Source organism: Herpailurus yagouaroundi, unplaced genomic scaffold (genome assembly GCF_014898765.1).
Source record: "Herpailurus yagouaroundi ecotype Mexico unplaced genomic scaffold, PumYag 210, whole genome shotgun sequence".
In the NCBI taxonomy this organism is placed as follows: domain Eukaryota; kingdom Metazoa; phylum Chordata; class Mammalia; order Carnivora; family Felidae; genus Herpailurus; species Herpailurus yagouaroundi.
This window is the reverse complement of record NW_024412441.1, coordinates 18,581,027-18,599,453: the sequence shown is the minus strand read 5'-3', so window position 1 is coordinate 18,599,453 and position 18,427 is coordinate 18,581,027. Positions and strand designations below refer to the sequence as shown.

The 18,427-nt window shown below is 40.7% G+C and overlaps 1 protein-coding gene across 3 annotated transcripts; it reads right to left on the bottom strand.

Moving 5' to 3' along the window:
- Positions 1-292: 292 nt before the first annotated feature.
- On the bottom strand, positions 293-18,394 carry UNC50 (unc-50 inner nuclear membrane RNA binding protein). 3 transcript variants are annotated; one of them, XM_040453988.1, is made up of 6 exons: positions 18,309-18,394; positions 16,608-16,891; positions 15,695-15,815; positions 2,307-2,446; positions 2,120-2,221; positions 293-644 (listed from the first exon to the last, which is right to left on the bottom strand). In XM_040453988.1, exons 2-6 carry the CDS (start codon positions 16,885-16,887, stop codon positions 508-510), a joined length of 780 nt encoding a protein of 259 aa, XP_040309922.1. In that variant the 5' UTR covers positions 16,888-16,891; positions 18,309-18,394; the 3' UTR covers positions 293-507. The 3 variants fall into 3 exon arrangements, with proteins under 3 accessions (XP_040309922.1, XP_040309923.1, XP_040309921.1); XM_040453989.1 differs by having other exon boundaries at positions 18,207-18,325; XM_040453987.1 differs by lacking the exon at positions 18,309-18,394 and adding an exon at positions 18,207-18,307 and having other exon boundaries at positions 16,608-16,887.
- Positions 18,395-18,427: the final 33 nt, after the last annotated feature.

The following is an 18,427-nucleotide window of genomic DNA, read 5'->3' as shown; positions in this document are numbered from 1 at the left end:
GATACAGGTGTTCAGTCAAATGTACACTAAGAAGAGTAGCCACCATATGCCTCTTTGATCTATCATTGGGGTTTCTTTTGTAGAGAAAATGTTGTAAAGGATTTTAATTTGAGTTACATTACAGGCTGAGGAGGCTTTTGAAGGTTATAGTAGGATCGTGTGGTCTACAGCAATGTTTAAAATACAGCTCATTAGCAATGGGGCCAGACTAAGTACCTTGGAACAGTGGCGAGGAGCACATGACTATCCCCATGTCCTCCAAATGGTTATTCTTTCAAAAAACAGGTGAAACTTTAGTTTAAAAAATATTTATTATAGAAATGTACATTTAATTAGTTTTAAGGAATGTACTTGACAATAGTGTTAACATATATATTTCTTCAAACTTGCAAACTTTACACCCTGAAGGTATCTACAAAGATGGTTTATTTACAAGTTTCAGGAGAAATCTCACTTCCCCAAGACTGCCTGCTGCGCAGGGAAGACAGGATAGTCTCACCACCGCTTTCATTTCACTCTGTACTTGTAGAAGGAACACAGTGTGTGCGTGAAGTTCCATCCTAGCGCTAGTGACAGGCCGTAGAGCAGAATGAGAGGTGCAAATGGATAAAGAAGAATTACCGTATTTTTCAAAAATGGCAATGCTGGAAAAGAAACAAATCCAGATTCAATTTTTAAAAAAAGCAAATATGACTAATGAACATTCTGAAAGCTCTTATTACAACAGGTGGGGCCAAAAAGAAAGCCAAAAGATGTTTTGGATCCAGGAGATGCTGCTCTAAAGCCAGAACAGGCTACTCTCACTGTGTTGCCCCCTCCTCACAGCTGTGAAGAAACCAGGACGAGGGATTATTTCAGCACAAAAGCCTAGTGAGAAGCAGATTCGGGACTTCAGACAGGTTACGAGTAAGGGACAAAACATCACAAATATTAATGAAGACGGTGGTGGATTTAAACAGGTGACTGCCTCAGAAGCCTCTAAGATAACGGAGCTATTTGAGATCTCCCAGTATACAAAGCATCACACCTCCACCTTGAGAAGGGGAGAGCTCAGCCGGTAAGCATCCGAGGCTTCAGGAAAAAGCTAAAACTCTCAGATATAAAATCTGTCCCCAGATATCCATGTTTCTTTTTGCTCAGTAGTTACTTAGTGGGTCCCTACCACATGCATCCCAACCTGAACATCTCTCCTCTAGGAAGCCCCCAAAGTGAAACTGAGCCATACACAACTAAATTGGAGGGAGTTGCCAAGAGTGAGCAAATATCCATTTAGAGAAACCACAATGTTGCAGTATGCTAATCACAATTTAAAACTTTCTCAAAATGTGAAAATTCATTACAAATATAACATGTCACAAACCTGTCCCTTGGATTGGAGAAAGGACTCCCCATGCCCAGAACAAGGTGTTACAATCTGAGGGGGTTATGTGGTCCCTGGCAAAACGGCCTATGGGGGTGGGGTAGGAAGGGCCAGAGGAGCCAGTTGTACATGAGCACCAGGGGTATTTACAGTAAGGTCCTAATCACTCAGAGTGACGAGAAGGGAAGAACGGAGTAAATTTCTCATTCACACTAAGAAAAATAAGCTTCTAGCAGGATCTAAGAGTAAATTTGCAAACACATCCTCCAATCAGTGGAGGTTGGGCCTGATCTGTGACCATCTGCAGAACCATAAAGTGATCGTATAACCAAAGTGAGGCAAAGGTTTTTTAACACCTTGAAAGGCCTGTAAAGGTTTCTATACCTCATGGGCATCCCTGAGACCCAGCCCGTGCCTCACTCTAACTGGCAGCTGGGACCAAGAAACAGAAAGCCAGGGAGAAAAGGAAACGGGTCGTGTGTTTCTGCAAGTAACTTGGGAGATATTGAATATGGTTTAACGTGGTTCCTCAGAATTACAAAATCTGTTATAGAGCGGCCGTGCCACTTTGCAGCTGCAAGGCCATGGGGAAAGTTACTCAATTTCTGTGGCCTCATCTGAAAAAATGGGGTTAAGTAAATCTAACTGTGAAGATTAAATGAGGCAATGCATATAAAAGTAAGCAATTGTGTTACTATTGCAGCAACTTTCCCTTCTCCCAGTTATGTTTTCAGTCAACCAAAACGATTTGTGACTTACCACTGTATCCTAGGAAGGTTACATAGATATAATAGCCAACTGCCACCAACCATAAGGTATTTCCAACTAAATATCCGATAAAGGTGTCTGTCAGGATAACATCTGTGGAAGAGATGCATACAGTGAATCTCTTCAGTACATACAGTGATGACTTTTCACGATCATTTGAGAAGCACCTGCTACTTACGGTTGATGAAGAAAAGCTGGATAAAGTGCAGAATGACTAGGAGAGGATAAAAAGCATTCAGATGCACGTCGAAGGCATAGCCCCACTCCACATCATAGTCTCTGCTCTGCCGTTTCACTAAATACTTGTTAGAGATAAACCTAAAGAGCAAAGTTAAAATTTCTTTCACGATACAATAAAGTTAATTCCATAAATATTTACTGACTACCTTCTGTGTACCAAGCATTATTCCAGATACTGGAGATAAAGTAGTGAACAAAACACACAAATCTCTGCCTTTGATCTAGTTAGAGTCGTCAGATGGCATTATGCAGAAAAATTAAGCAATAAAGAAGGATAGAAAATAGTTGAAATGTGATATTGAGTAGGATAGTCCTAAGAAGGTAATATCTGGGTCAAGACCAAGGGCAAGGAGGGAATTACCTGGGGTAGAGCATTCCAGGCAGAGGGGAGTCCGAACACAGAGGTGGAGGAGGTGGTGGAGGACAGAGGAGGTGGCAGGGTACCTGGCCTGTGTGAGGCGTGGATGAGGAGACGAGTGTGCCTGGAACAAGCGAGAAGAGTAGTAGGAAATGAAGCAGGGAGCCAGGTGGTATGAAGCCTATGACCACTTTAAGACCTTTGGCTTTTACTCTTGATGAAATAAGAAGTCACTGGAGTTCTCAGAAGAGTGTCTGACTCACTGTTTGGACGGGGTTCCTCTGACTGCCGATCTGAGAATAGACTCCAGAGACAAGAGGGGAAACAGACCAGCTGGGAGGCTACTGCAAGTAAGAGATGAGCAGGGGTGATAGCAGAGGAGATGGTGACATGCAGGAAATGCTACACCGGAGGGCAGAGCCAGGAGGATGTGTTTACTGCATGTAGAGTAAGATAAAAAATGAGCAGTCAAGGATGACTGATTTTTGCCTGAAACAAATGGAAGATTGAGTTGCCATTAACTACAGTGGGGTGACTGCAGAAAGAGTGGTCTGGGGCAGTGCAGGAGTTTGGATTTGGGCCTGTTATGCTGAAGATACCTATTAACATGAAGAAGTCTATGAAATCTAGAATTTAGAGGAGGTCGGAAATGGAGATACTCATCCATGTATAGATAGTAAAAAGCATGGGCCTCAATGACACCCTCCCCAAAGAAAGAATGTAGATATAGAATAGGTGCAAGGCCTAACACCCAAAAGGTCACCCCTCTATTAAAAGGTCCAGAAATCCGGAGGAACCAGGAAGGAAAAAGCGGCCAGTGACAGATCTAGCCGTAAGAACAACTGTCACTGGTTCCACAGCATGGCCTATGAGTTCGGTTAAATGATGAGTGACTGAAAAGTAAAATGCCCAGGTAATAGAAAATTAGACCTTCGAAGGAAAATAACAAAGAGGATCATCTGCAGAAACTCAGTGGACTTTTATGTGTATGGTTTCATTTCAAGGGTAAAGAAAATGCTATGCCTACTGTGGAAATAAAAAGAAAAACTAAGAGGTATATAATACTAATAAAACAGTCCTGTACATGGTTATCTGAAAATATCAATACAACTTTGAACAAACTCTAACTTACCAACACGTCTTCCATTTTAGCTAAGAACACGGGCCATTATAATAAACAGAATAAGGGACGCCTGGGTGGCTCAGTCTGTTAAGCACCTGACTTCGGCTCAGGTCATGATCTCACAGTTCATGAGTTCAAGCCCTGCGTTGGGCTCTGTGCTGACAGCTCGGAGCCTGCTTTGGATTCTATATCTCCCTCTCTCTCTGCTCCTCCCCTGCTCATGCTCTGTTTTTCTCTGTCTCTCAAAAATAAATAAACATTAAAAAAATAAAAAACAAAAAAAACCAAAAAAAAACCAGAATAACTATCCAGCTCACTACCCGAGAGCTCCCATGCATTCTGTGATCCTCCTGCTGCTCCTACCCCTCTGCTTATCTCTTACATGAGCGCCTTCCGGGCTTCTGTCCCCAGTCTTATCTCTAGAACACAGACATTCCTTCTGAGAGAGCTCAGACATCTGTGGTTTCCACCTCCCACCTCTGCATTAATGATGCCAGCCATGTCCTCATCTTGGCCCAGACTGTAGTAGGTTCGGAGTCCCCCACCCCAGTGTCTACTGTACCTTTATCTCCAGTAAAATCCTCAAGCCACCCGAACTCAACATGTCCAACATGGAATGCTTCATCCTCATCCGTCACTTCTGAGCCAAAAATCTTGCAGGCTCTCTTCCAGGAGGCCTCTGCCTCCTCCCCACTCTTCCCTCCTCTCACCATACCTGATTACCACAGGATGCTCTCTGATTCATCTCTCTCTCCTTTCTTCCTGAGTTCCCTACACTATCTGGGCCTGCTCTACATTTGTGCCCCCACAGTCAAATCCAGCCTTGCCACTCTTCTTCAGCTCCTTCACAGCCACAGAAGAGGTTTTTCCTAAATCTTTACCCTGAAGCCTCCAAGTTCCCCACCTCTCTCCACTCCCCAACCAACACATGCAAGCTATGAGATAAAGTCCAATTCTTTCTTCTGAACGGCACTGAAGGCCACACACCATCCTGAATTGGTGAGTGTCACCCTGTGCTACCAGACCCAGCATGCTGTTCCTCATTTCTGGGCCTGTGCCTCTGGTACCAGGAATCAACGATCCCATCTCCCCCAAACACCTCCTCCTGCTGGTTCCTATGGCGCTTCTGGGAGTACAGCAACCACATGTCATCACTCATATTTCTAACACCATTCACAACACAGTGTAAGCTTTCAAAAATATAAAGAGTCCTTTTCTATGTAACCGAAACTGTAATATGGACTCATAGTAAAGGTGCTGAACTCCAGGATGACTTGGCTTCTGTGGCCCTCCTGAGTCCATGTTTGCTACAAACGATTCCTTTGAAAGCCTTATTTATTGGAATTGTTTCATATACCATGTTTTTCATGAGTATTTTCATAATGAATGCGTGACTTACATTAGTTAGTATTATTTTTAAGCCAGATTTTAGAATTCTAAATTGATGACATAGGGTCCTGACTACCAAGCACATACAAAACCTGTACTAGTCAGAAGTTACAAATGAAAACAACACATTCGTAGCATCAGAGGTTACAGTCTTAGGATTTTGTTTAAAATTCTGTTTAAAATTGCTAGGTACTTTCATACCACAATCTTTTCAAATAAAATTAGATAACTAACTCCATTTTACAAAAGAGGAGACTGGGACTAAATTAACGTAAATGAGCTGGCATTTGAACCTAGGCCCATCTGTGACTAAAATTTCCATAGTGTTTTCTCTGATACACATGACCACAACCTCTACTCAACCGCTGGCCCTCTGTGAACTCACTCGACACATCCATTCCCCTTATCTGGCATGCCAACCACAGAGGAGCCTGTATCTCTGAGAAAACGGAAAAACCAAATGCTGGATTTCTACACTTACACCAGTACACTACTGCTGTTAAACCAAACCCAGAAGTCAGACTGCGTACCTGTTCAGTAAAACCTGTGTGTGTATGAGCAAGAAGGCACCAAAAGCTTAACAAATCCTTTTTCAAATGTATTTCATTTATGTCAGATATTCAGAGTAAGATTCCATGAAATAATCCTCTATAGCTTAAACATCTAGAAATGACCCACTGACAAATGTAGGAGGAAATCGTGCCATCATCCACACAACCTAAGCAGAACTGGCTAACTGCATATTTTTGCAAAACCAGGGACTTTGTTAATATGAGATGATCATGATTTCAGTTCACTTATTTGCTGCACTTTGACAATACAGACCATCCCTTAGAGTATTTTCTGATACAAACATTGACATAGGAGGGCAAGTTATAATCATCTTGACAGTCAAAACAGATGCTTTCAAGAGACAAGGTCCAGATAGTGATGGAGGAAGACCCTGAACTCCCTCCCCTCCACAGACACACCAAATCTATACCAACATCTAGACTAATTCCTTTGGGAATAAAAACTGAGGGCTGACAACAGTTTCTGCACAACAAAGGAGAGAAGGACCAGACAGAGACACAGTAACAGGCACCCACCCCTGATGCTGCCAGCTACAGTGTGGAGGGACAGAGCTACAGAACCAGGAACAGATTCCACAGCTGTGGGGCATAGAAAAAAAAGCCTCAGTTTACAAGGGCCACCTGAATTTAAAGGAACCGGCCCTTGAGCATCTGCCAAACAGCTGGAATCTCAGGAATCGGTCTCCAGTGGTCTGAGAGCTGGCAAGTGCCACTGTTGATGTCTCCTCCCTCCCCCAAAGCCAACACTGACAGCACAGATAGCTGGCCGGCCACTTCAGGGAACCCTGGGACCCTAGCCCACACCAGCCCAAGCCCCACTGAGGCACACACAAAAAGCAGTGGTTTAAAAGACAACCAGAATATTAAAAAAACCTAACCCTCTGCCTAATGGCCAAGGCCTGTGGGAATATATTCTGTGGCCAAACGGACTGGTGAGTGCCACCATTTATGTCCCCCCACCTCACCTGATCACTCTGACTGGAACAGGGTATGATGTCCTAACTGGCCAGCACTTCAGTAAACCCCACACACCTGGCCCACACTCACTGCAGCTCCAATTCTACCAGGGCTCCCGCTGTGCACAGTGCCCCGGGAGTCCCCCCTGCCAGCCTGAGCCCATTTCGACTCCACTGTCCCACCAGGGCACCCCGGGCCCACGCCCACTTCAGCTTCAGATTTCCCACTGGGGTGTGCCCCATGTACAACACCCAGAGCCCCTACCCCGGCCCAGGCCCACTACAGCTCCGGCCAAAGTCAGCAGGCATACACAGTGTATGTGGGACATTCCTACATGAATCCAATCCTTCAAGACTAGAAGTAGCTATTCTGCCTAATTCACAGACACAAATACCTAAACTAAAACAAAATAAGGAGGCAGAGGAATATACTCCAAGTGAAAGAACGAGATTAACAATCTACCTGATAAATAGTTCAAAGTAATGGTCAAAAACATACTCACCAGACTTGAAACGAGAGAGGTTTGATGAACCTAGTGAGAACTTCAACAGAGAGAAAATATAAAAGAGAACCAATCAGAGTTGAAGAATGTAGTAACTGAAATGAAAACTACGCTAGAGAGAAACAGCAGATTAAAGGACGCAGAAGAATGGAAGAGTGATCTGGAAGGCAGGAAATGGAAAGCAACTAAGGTGAACAACAAAAAGAAAAATTAAAAACAAAAATAAGGATAGATTAAGGGATCTTTGGGGCAATATCAAGCATATTAACATTTGCATTATATGAATCCCAGAAGGAAAAGAGAAAGGGCAGCAAATGTACCTGAAAAAATAATAGCTGAAAACTTCCCTAACCAGGGGAAGGAAACCAACATCCAGGTCCAGGAGCAGAGAGAGCCCTAAACAAGATCAACCCAAGAAGGCTCATACCATTGCAACTAATAATTAATATGTCAAAGATTAAAGATAAAGACAGAATCTTAATGCAGCTAGGGTAAAACAACTATTTATGTACAAAAGAAGCACAATAAGGCTATCAGCTGATTTTTCAGCAGAAACTTGCAGGCTAGAAGGGAATGACAGGCTATATTCACAGTGCTGAAAGAAAAAAAACTACGACCAAGAATACTCAACCCAGCAAGGTAAACATTCAGAATTGGAGGAGACATAAAGAGTTTTCCAGACAAACAGAACCTAAAGGAGTTCACCACCACAAAACTGGCCTTGAAATGTTAGAGGGAGCTCTTTAAGCAAGGGGGAAAAGGCCATAAACAGAAAAATGTGAAAGACAAAATTTCACAAGTAAAAGCAAACATACAATAAAGGTAGTAGATTAATCACTTTATAAAGCCAGTATGAAGCTTAAAAGACAAGTAGTAAAACCAATTACATCTAAAAATTAGTTAAAAGACTTAACAAAAACAAAAGGTGTAAAATATGACATAAAATATGTAGGGGACATAAAAATACAGTGCTTTTAGAATGTGTTCCAACTTAAGTGACCGTCAACTTTAAGTAGAGACTGCAATATACACAGAATGTTAACATATGTACCTTATGGTAACCACAAACCAAAACCTTTAACAGATATACAAAAAATAGAGAAAAGAATCCAGCATAACACTAAAGAATGTCATCAACTATAAGGAAGACAGCAAGAAAATAAAGAACTACAAAACCACCCAGAAAACTAACAAGATTGGAATAAATCCATACCTATCAATAACTATTTTCAATGTAAATGGTCTAAATGCTCCAATCAAAACTCACAGGGTGTACTGGAAGTCCTAGCCACAGCAAATAATAAAAAGAAATAAAAGGCATCCAAATTGGTAAGGAAGAAGTAAAACTTTCTCTGTTTGCAGATGGCTTGATATTATATATAGAAAAGCTTGGGGCGCCTGGGTGGCGCAGTCGGTTAAGCGTCCGACTTCAGCCAGGTCACAATCTCGCGGTCCGTGAGTTCGAGCCCCGCGTTGGGCTCTGGGCTGATGGCTCAGAGCCTGGAGCCTGTTTCCGATTCTGTGTCTCCCTCTCTCTCTGCCCCTCCCCCGTTCATGCTCTGTCTCTCTCTGTCCCGAAAATAAATAAACGTTGAAAAAAAAAAAAAAAAAGAAAAGCTGAAAGACCACCAAAAAACTTCTAGAACTGATGAGTGAATTTAGTAAAGTTGCAGGATACAAAATCAGTGTACAGAAAATTGTTGCATTTCTATACACCAACGATGAAGCAGCAGAAAGAAAAATTAGGAAAACCCATCTGCAGTTGCACCCAAAATAATAAGATACCTAGGAATCAACCTAACCAAAGAGGTGGAAAATCTGTACTCTGAAGACTATAAACATTGATAAAAGAAGATGGAAAAGATTGATAAAAGAAATGGAAAGACATTCCATTCTCATAGATTGGAAGAACAAATGCTGTTAAAATATTCATGCCACTCAAAGCAATCAACACATTTAATGCAATCCCTGTCAAAACACCAACAGCATTCTTCACAGAACTAGAACAAATAATCCTAAAATGTGTATGGAGCCACAAGAGACCCTGAATAGCCAAAGCAATCTTGAAAAAGAAAAACAAAACTGTAGTGATCAAAACAGTATGGTACTGGCACAAAAATAGACACATAGATCAATGGACCAGAATAGAAAACCCAGCAATGAATCCACAACTGTACGGTCAGTCTTCAACAAAGCAGGAAGGAATATCCAGTGGCAAAAAGACGGTCTCTTCAACATATGGTACTGGGAAAACTGGACCGCTACATGTAAAAGAATGAAACTAGACCACTTTCTTAACACTCTACATGAAAATAAATTCAAAATGGATTAAAGACCTAAATGTGAGACTTGAGGTTTCACTAGAAACCTAAAACTCCTAGAAGAGAACACAGGCAGTAACAGCAGTAACTTCTTTGACATTGGCTGTAGCAACTTCTTTCTAGATATGTCTCCTGAGGCAAGGGAAACAGAAGCAAAAATAAACTATTGAGACTTTACCAAAATGAAAAGCTTCTGCAGAGTGAAAGAAAGAATCAACAAAACTAAAAGGCAACCTACTGAATGGGAAATATTTGCAAATGACCTATATGATAAAGGATTAGTACCCAAAATATAGAAAGAACTTATACAACACCCAAAAAACAGTCCAATTAAAAAATAGGCAGAAGACATGAACAGGCATTTTTCCAAAGACAGAGATGGCCAACAGACACATGAAAAGATGCTCAATACCACTAATCGTTAGGGAACTGCAAATCAAAAGTACAATGAGATATCACCTCACACCTGTCAGAATGGCTAAAATCAACAACCTAAGAAACAATAGATGTGGGCAAGGATATGGAGAAAGGAACCCTTGTGCACTGTTGGTGGGAAACCAATCTGGTGTAGCCACTCTGGATAACAGTATGGAGATTCCTTCAAAAGTTAAAAATAGAAATTCCCAAGGGAAGCCTGTTTGGCTCAGTCAGCTAAGCATCCGACTTGATTTTGGCTCAAATCATGATCTCAGGGTTCGTGGGTTTGAGCCCTGCATCGAGCTCTGCACTTAGCATGGAGCCTGCTTGGAATTCTCTTTCTGCCCCTCCCCTGCTCTCTCTCTCTCAAAAATATATAAAAACTTAAAAAAAAATAGAACTACCCTATGATCCAGCAATCAACTACGGGGTATTTACCCAAAGAATACAAGAATGTTAATTCAAAGGGATACATGCGCACCCCTATGTTTATAGCAGCATTATTTCCAATAGCCAAGATACAGAAACAGCCCAAGTATCCATAGGTTAATGAATGGATAAAGATGTGGTGTGCGTGTGTGTGTGTGTGTGTGTGTGTGTGTGTGTGTGTGTGCATGCATGGGTGTATACACACACACACACACACACACACACACACACACACACACACACACAGGAATATTATTCAGCCATAAAAAAGGATGAAATGTTGTCATTTGCAACCATATGGATGGAGCTAGAGAGTATAATGCTAAGCAAAACAGGTCAGAGAAAGACAACATATAATTTCACTCATACGTGGAATTTATGAAACAAAACAAAGGAAAAAAGAGAGACAAAATAAGAAACAGACTCTTAATTATAGAGAACAAACTGATGATTACCAGAGGGGAGATGGGTGGGGGAATGGGTTAAATGGGTGATGGGGATTAAGGCAAGCACTTGTGATGAGCACAGGGTAATGTATGGAAGTGTTGAATTACTATATTGTACACCTGAAACCAATGTAACATTGTATGTTAACTATCAGAAATTAAAATAAAAACTTAAAAAAAAAGACATAAGGTGACTGAATGGGTAAGAAAACAAGACCCAGCTGAATGTTGCCAACAAGACTCATTTCAGAGCTAAAGACACATACAGACTAAAAGTGAAGGGATAGAAAAAGATACTCCATGCAAATGGAAGCTGAAAAAAAAAAAAAAAAAAAAGCCGGGTAAGAAATAGTTCTATCACACAAAATACGCTTTAAAACAAAGACTGTCAGGGCACCTGGGTGGCTCAGTTGGTTAAGTGTCTGACTTCAGCTCAGGTCATGATCTCACAGTTTGTGGGTTCGAGCCCTGCTTCGGGCTCTGTGCTGACAGCTCAGAGCCTGGACTCTGCTTCGGATTCTGTGTCTCCCTCTCACTCTGCTCCTCCCCCACTCATGCTCTGTCTCTCTCTCTCAAAAGCAAATAAACATTTAAAAAAATTTTTTAAAAAAAGACTAAGAGACCAAAGAAGGTATTACATAATGATAAATGGCTCCATCCAACAAGATATAACAACTGTAAATATTTATACATACAACATACGAACACCCAAATACACAAAGCAAATACTAACAGATAAAAAGAAACTGACAGTTATATAAAATAGGGGACTTTAATACCCCCCTTACATCAATGCATAGATCACCCAGACAGAAAATCAATAAGGAAGGAGTGGCTGTCAACAACATATTAGACCAGATGGACTTAACACATATACATAGAATAGGGTGCCTGGGTGGTTCATAAGTTGAGCATCCAACTCTTGGTTTCAGCTCAGGTCATGATCCCAGGATTATGGGATCAAGCCCTGCATTGGGCTCCCTGCTGAGCAGTGGAGGCTGCTTGAGATATTCATTCTCTCATTCTCTCTCTCTCTCTCTCTCTCCCCATCTCTCCCTCTCATCCTCCACTCATGCTTTAAAATAAAATTTTAAAAAGTTAAAAAAAAAACAAACACATATGTACAGAGTACTCCATCCAAAAACAGTAGAACACACAATCTTTTCAAGTGCATATGAAACATTCTCCAGGACATATCACATTTTAGGCCTTAAAACAAACCTCAATAAATTTAAGAAGCCTGAAATCATATCAAGATCTTTTCTAATCACATAGCACAAAACTAGAAATCAGTTATAAGAAAAAAATGGAAAAAACACAAACATGTGAAGCCTAAATGACATGTTATTAAAACAATGGGTCAACAACAAAAAACAAAGAGGAAATAAAAAAATACCTTGAGATGAATGAAAGTGGAAACACAACATCCCAAGAATCTTTGGGGCACAGCAAGAGCAGTTCTAAGAGTGAAGTTCTAGCAAGAATACCTCAGGAAAAAACAAAAATTTCAAACAATCTAACTTTACGTCTAAAAAAATGAGAAAAGAAGAACAAAGCCTGAAGATAATGGAAGAAAGTAATAAAAATCAGAGTAGAAATAAATGAAATAGGAACTAAAACACAATAGAAAAGATGAAACCAAGAGCTGGTTCTTTGAAAAGATAAACAAAATTCATAAACCTTCAGCCAGAGTCATCAAGAAAATGAAACAGAATTCAAATAAGTAAAATCAGAAATGCAAAGAGGTAACAACTCACACTACAGAAATACAAAGGTTTATAAGAGACTACTATGAAAAATTATATGCCAACAAATTAGACAACTAAGAAGAAATGGATAAATTCTTAGAAAAATACAATCATCCAAACTGAATCAGGAAGAAATAGAAAATGTGAATAGATGTATTATTATAAGTAATGAGATGTATTATTATAAGTAATGAAACTGCATCAGTAATCAAAATCTTCCCCCAAAACAAAAGTCTAGGACCAGATGATTTCACAGGTGAATTCTACCAAACACTTAAAGAAGAGTTAATACCTATTCTTTTCAAACTATTGCAAAAAATAGAAGAGGAAGGAAAATTTTCAAATCAGTTCTATCAGGCCAGCATTACCCAGGTACCAAAGCCAGACAAAGACATTACAAAAAAGGGAAACTGTAGACCAATATCCCTGATGAACATAGATCCAAAAATACTCAACAAAATATTGGCAAACCAAATTCATCAATACATTATAAGGATATTTCACTTCAACAAATGGGATTTATTCCAGGGATGCAAGGATGGTTCAATATCTGCAAATCAATGTGATACACATTAACAAAATGGAGGATAAAAATCATATAATCATCTCAATAGATACAGAAAAAGCATCTAACAAAATTCAACATTCATTCATGATAAAAATTCTCAACAAAATGGGCTTAGAGGGAATGTACCTAACCTAATGAAGGCCATATATGATAAACCCACAGCTAATATCATGCTCAATGGTGAAAGGCTGAAAGCTTTTCCTCTAAGATCAGGAACAAAACAAGAATGTCCACTCTTGTCACTTTTATTCAACATAGTACTGGAAGTCGTAGCCGTGGCAATCAAGGAATCAGACAAGAAAAAGGAATAATAGGCATCCAAATTGGTAAGGAAAAGTAAAACTGTCACTCTTTGTTGATGACATGACCCTATATAGAGAAAACCTGAAAGACTCCACCAAAAAACTATTAGAACTAATCAATGAATTCAGTGAAGTTGCAGGACACGAAATTAATATGTAGAAATCTGTATTTCAATAATGAAGTAGCAGAAAGAGAAACTAAGAAAACAATCCCATTTATGACTGTATCAAAAAATTCCTAAGAATAAATTTAACCAAGGAGATAAAAGACATCTACTCTAAAAACTGTATGACACTGATGAAAGAAACTGAAGAGGACACAACAAATGCAAAGATGTTCCATTTTCATGGACTGGAAGAACCAATATTGTTAAAATGTCCATACTATCCAAAGCAATCTACAGATTCAATACAATCTCTATCAAAATGCCAGCAATATTTTTCAGAGAACTAGAACAAAGAATTCTAAAATTTGTATAGAACCACAAGAGACCCCAAATAGCCGAAGCAACCTTGAGAAAGAAAAACAAAGCTGGAGATACTACAATCCAGGTATCAATATATACTACAAAGCTATAGTAATCAAAATAGTATGGTACTGGCACAAAAAAGGACAGACCAATGGAAGTGGATATAGAGCCAAGAAATAAACTCACACTTATGTGGCCAATTAACCTATAACAAAGGAGGCAAGAATATACAATGAGGAAGACAGTCTCTTCAATAAATGGTGTTGGAAAAAGTGGACAGTTACATGCAAAGGAATGAAACTGGACCACTTTCTTACCCCATACACAAAAATAAATTCAAAATGGATTAAAGACCTAGTCATGAGACATGAAACCATAAAGCCCCTAAAAGAAAACATAAGCATTAATCTCTTGGACATTGGTCTTAGCAACATTTTTATGGATCTGTCTCCTCAGACAAGGGAAACAAAAGCAAAAATAAACTATTGGGACTACACCAAAATTAAAAGCTTTTGCATATCAAAGGAAACCATGAACAAAATAAAAGGCAATCAAGTAAATGGGAGAAGATATTTGCAAATGATATATCTGATAGGGGGTTAGTATCCAAAATATATAAAGAACTTACACAACTCAACACCAAAAAAAATCCAATTAAAAAGTGGGCAGAGGACCTGATCATTTTTCCAAAGAAGAAATACAAATGGCCAATAAAATATGAAAAGTTGCTCAATATCACTCGTCATCAGGGAAATGCAAATCAAAACCACAATGAGATATCACCTTACACCTGTCAGAATGGGTAGTATCAAAAATATAAGAAATAACCGGTGTTGGCAAGGATGTGCAGAAAAGGGAACCCTTATGTACTGCCAGTAGGAATGTAATCTGGAGCTACCGCTGTGGAAAACATTATGGAGGCTTATCAAAAAATTACAAACAGAAATACCATATGATCTAGCAATACCAATACTGGGTATTTAGCCAAAGAAAATGAAAACACTAATTTGAAAAGTTATATGCACACAAATATCTATTGCAGCATTATTTACGACAGTCAAGATACGGAAGCAACCTGAGGGTCCATCAACAGTTGAATGGATAAAGAAGATATGTGGTGTATAAATATATACATACACACAGACACACAAACACGCACACATTCTGAAATATTACTCGGTCATAAAAAAAGAATGAGATCTTGCCATTAGTGACAACACAGATGGACCTAGAGGAATGCGAAATAAGTCAGAAAAGACAAATACAGTATGATTTCACGAACATGTGGAAACTAAAAAACAAAATGAACAAAAAGCAGAAACAGATTCACAAATACAGAGAACTAGTAGAGGAGATGGAGTTGAGGGGATGGGTGGTATAAGTGGAGGGGATTAAGAGGTACAAACTTCCAGTTATAAAATAAATCAGACACGAAGATAAAAAATACAGCATAAGGAATGCCATCAGTAATATTGTAACAACACTGCATGGTGACAGACACTACACTTAGCATTTCACAATGTATGTAATTATCAAATCACTGTGTTGTACACCTGAAATTACTGTAACACCGTATGTCAACTATCCATCAATAGTAAAAAAATGTTTAATTCATGCTTTCAATTCATCTATCTCATTTCAATTTACATCAGCTACTTTATCTCTAAAGGAAGCAAATGCAGGATCTACAGCAGTACTTGAAAAACTAATATTATGGTACTTACCACATTAAAGTTGATATGAGAAGACCAACGCCTACACAATCTATGAATACAACCCAAAGGAGAAGCTTTATTGTCTCAAAAAATCCCATGTCCAGAACAAAGCCAAATCCTATGGTGGACACTGAAACAAAGATTTACATAATAAATTCAGGTACTCTGCTAAGTTCTGGGGGATGTGGGGCACAATCCCTGCCCTCCAGATGCCCACACGGGTGGTGGAGGAGACAGTCATGTAAACAAAACCCCAAAGACGTGTTATATGTATATATAACTAACAGAGAAATGCAGACTACCCTGGAACACAGAATGGCTACTGAGGTATCTGAAGTTTACTGTGGAGGCCACCGTCTATGGTTCACCAGAGTGGTCCCAACATTTAAAATACCACTAGTTCTGGAAAGGCACTCACATATTTAAGTCCAGGTAAAGGTGAAAAAGATCTTACATGTTTACATCTAACACCCTAAAGGTGGTTAGGACTCTCACACTACCTTATTGGAGAACTTAAAAGTAGTTTCTCAAGTGCACATTGGTATTTTTAGAGCTCTCACTCTGGATTTTGCCTGTGGAATGCAATTTCCAGTCTTGATATTCCTTTTCACAGAAAGTTTGCATTTGGTATCAATTTTTTACCATAGTAGTGGTAAATAAAGACACGGAGTGACTCTGTCCTCTTCCTTTCAAAGTTCAAGGGAACAATTTACTCTGGCATCTGCTTGGGACCGTTAGAACCAGAAAGAATATAACATTCTTTCTTGTGAGATTTTTGAGGCTTCAGAAAGGAAGAAATAGATTCAAATATCCCAAATTCTGACCCACAATATGTTTATAACAAAAGATCCTGCAAATGACAAATTCAATCTAAAACACTCAATTTGTTCTTCAACCCTCTTATAGAGAAACTAACACTTACCACAGAGCCAGATACTTAACAGGACCAAGAAAGCAGGGTCATCTCTGGCCCACTGATCCTTTGTCTGCTTTCGATAATGAAAATTTCTATAAACTCTCTGTGGGGAAGTAAACAGGTAGAGCATCTGCCATGCAGCAAACTCAAAGTCCATCTGCCGAAAACGAAAAAGTCTTCTCAGGTATTTGTAGCGTTTTGCTCCAGCTGTGTGTCTTGCTGCATCCCTGGTATTCAACACTCCATTCCCCTGCACTGGGGAATTCACTGAAGTACTTGGTAACATCTTCCTAGATGGAAGAAAAAAATTATTTTACGTGTAATTTTAAAAACCTATCGGCTACCAACACCCCTCTTCTGAGATATTTAGGAGGGATGGTATCTTACATTTCCATCCCAATCCTTGATAACAGTCAGGGGTCAAAAGCTAATGGAGATGGTTCTCAGGTTTGTATGGGGGCTCAAGAACTCATCACTGCTCTTCAGGCAAGGGCAGCAGCACACCCTTCTGAACCGTCATAGCACTTATAACAGGGTCAGTATGTTTCCCACACTTCACCTCTCTCAATAATCAGGCAGCCCACCCAGGTAACTACTATATATGTTTTATACACACACACACACACACACACACACACACACACACACACACACATATATTTTAAAAAGGCGCAGGATTTTGCACCTATATATATATATATACACACACACACAACTATATCTATATCTATATCTATATCTATATCTATATCTATATCTATATATAGACAGAGAGAGAGAGAGAGAGAATTCCCAGCAGGCTCCGTGCTGTAAGCAGGGAGCCTGGGGCTCGAACCCTTGAACCCTCAGATCACGACCCAAGCGGAAATCAAGAGTGGCCCGCCTTAAACCAACTGAGCCACCCAGGCGCCCCCAAAATCCTGTGCTCTTAACCATCAAGTCTTTAAGGGAAGAGTTTTTTTTTTTTTTTTAACAGCCAATTAGAAACGTTATCGACAAGGTAAAAATAAATGGCCTATTCACCCAGGTCCATCAGTGCAAGACCATCAAGCAAGTCTCACTAGAATGTGACATAAAAACAAAACTCAAGTCCACAGTGTTTTACTCCCTGAAATAGTTCGGCAGAGGGAATGGCAGCGGTTGTAATCAGTCCAGAAGCCCGGTGAGCGCAGGTCACCGTCCAGCCCCCACGTCCCGGCAGCCCACTTCCCCGCTCCACTCCCCAAGCCCCCCAGACGCCAGCAGCGCCTCGCAGGGCCCAGGTGTTCACGTCAGCCTGGGGCTGCGGGCAGGGTTGCCATATTTAACAAATAAAACCACAGGACGCCCAGTTACATTTGGATCTCAGATACAGGTATAGTTTTTAGCATAAGCATGTCCGAAACATTGTGTCGGACATACACTAAAACGTCGTCCGTGGTTTATGTGGAATTCAAGTGTAATTGGGCGTCCTTAATTGTTTCTGACAACTCTACCACAGGCCGAGCAGCCGGACCCGGGTATGGCCACTCCAGAGCCGAGGAACATCGGGCCGTGAGGTGCCGGAGGAAAAGACACCTAGCGAGCCCGAGCCGCGCCCCTGGCAGAGCGGTCTTCCAGCCTCACCTGGAGCCCCGCTGCGGCCTCCAAGGGGTCCAAGCTAGCCCTCCACCTACGCCCCGCAGCCCAACCCCGCAGCCCAGCCCAGCACCCGCCGGCGCGACTTCCCTTCCCGCAACGTAGCCGGCGCTGGGGGCCCGACGCGTCACTTGCGCCCACTTCCGCCGTGCCCGCGGCCTCTCGCGCCCCGTAGTTTTCCGGGGGCCAGTCGGAAGTTGTTTCTGCCG

What these genes read in the sequence shown, in the direction of transcription:
- UNC50 (XM_040453988.1), bottom strand. Translation starts at nt 16,887, where the DNA reads ATGTTACCAAGTACTTCAGTGAATTCCCCAGTGCAGGGGAATGGAGTG. An exon ending in CCAGCTTTTCTTCATCAACC is followed by an intron (nt 2,222 to 2,306) that starts GTAAGTAGCAGG and finishes TCTCTTCCACAG; the next exon opens with ATGTTATCCTGACAGACACC. An exon ending in AACCTTCCTAGGATACAGTG is followed by an intron (nt 645 to 2,119) that starts GTAAGTCACAAA and finishes TTTCTTTTCCAG; the next exon opens with CATTGCCATTTTTGAAAAAT.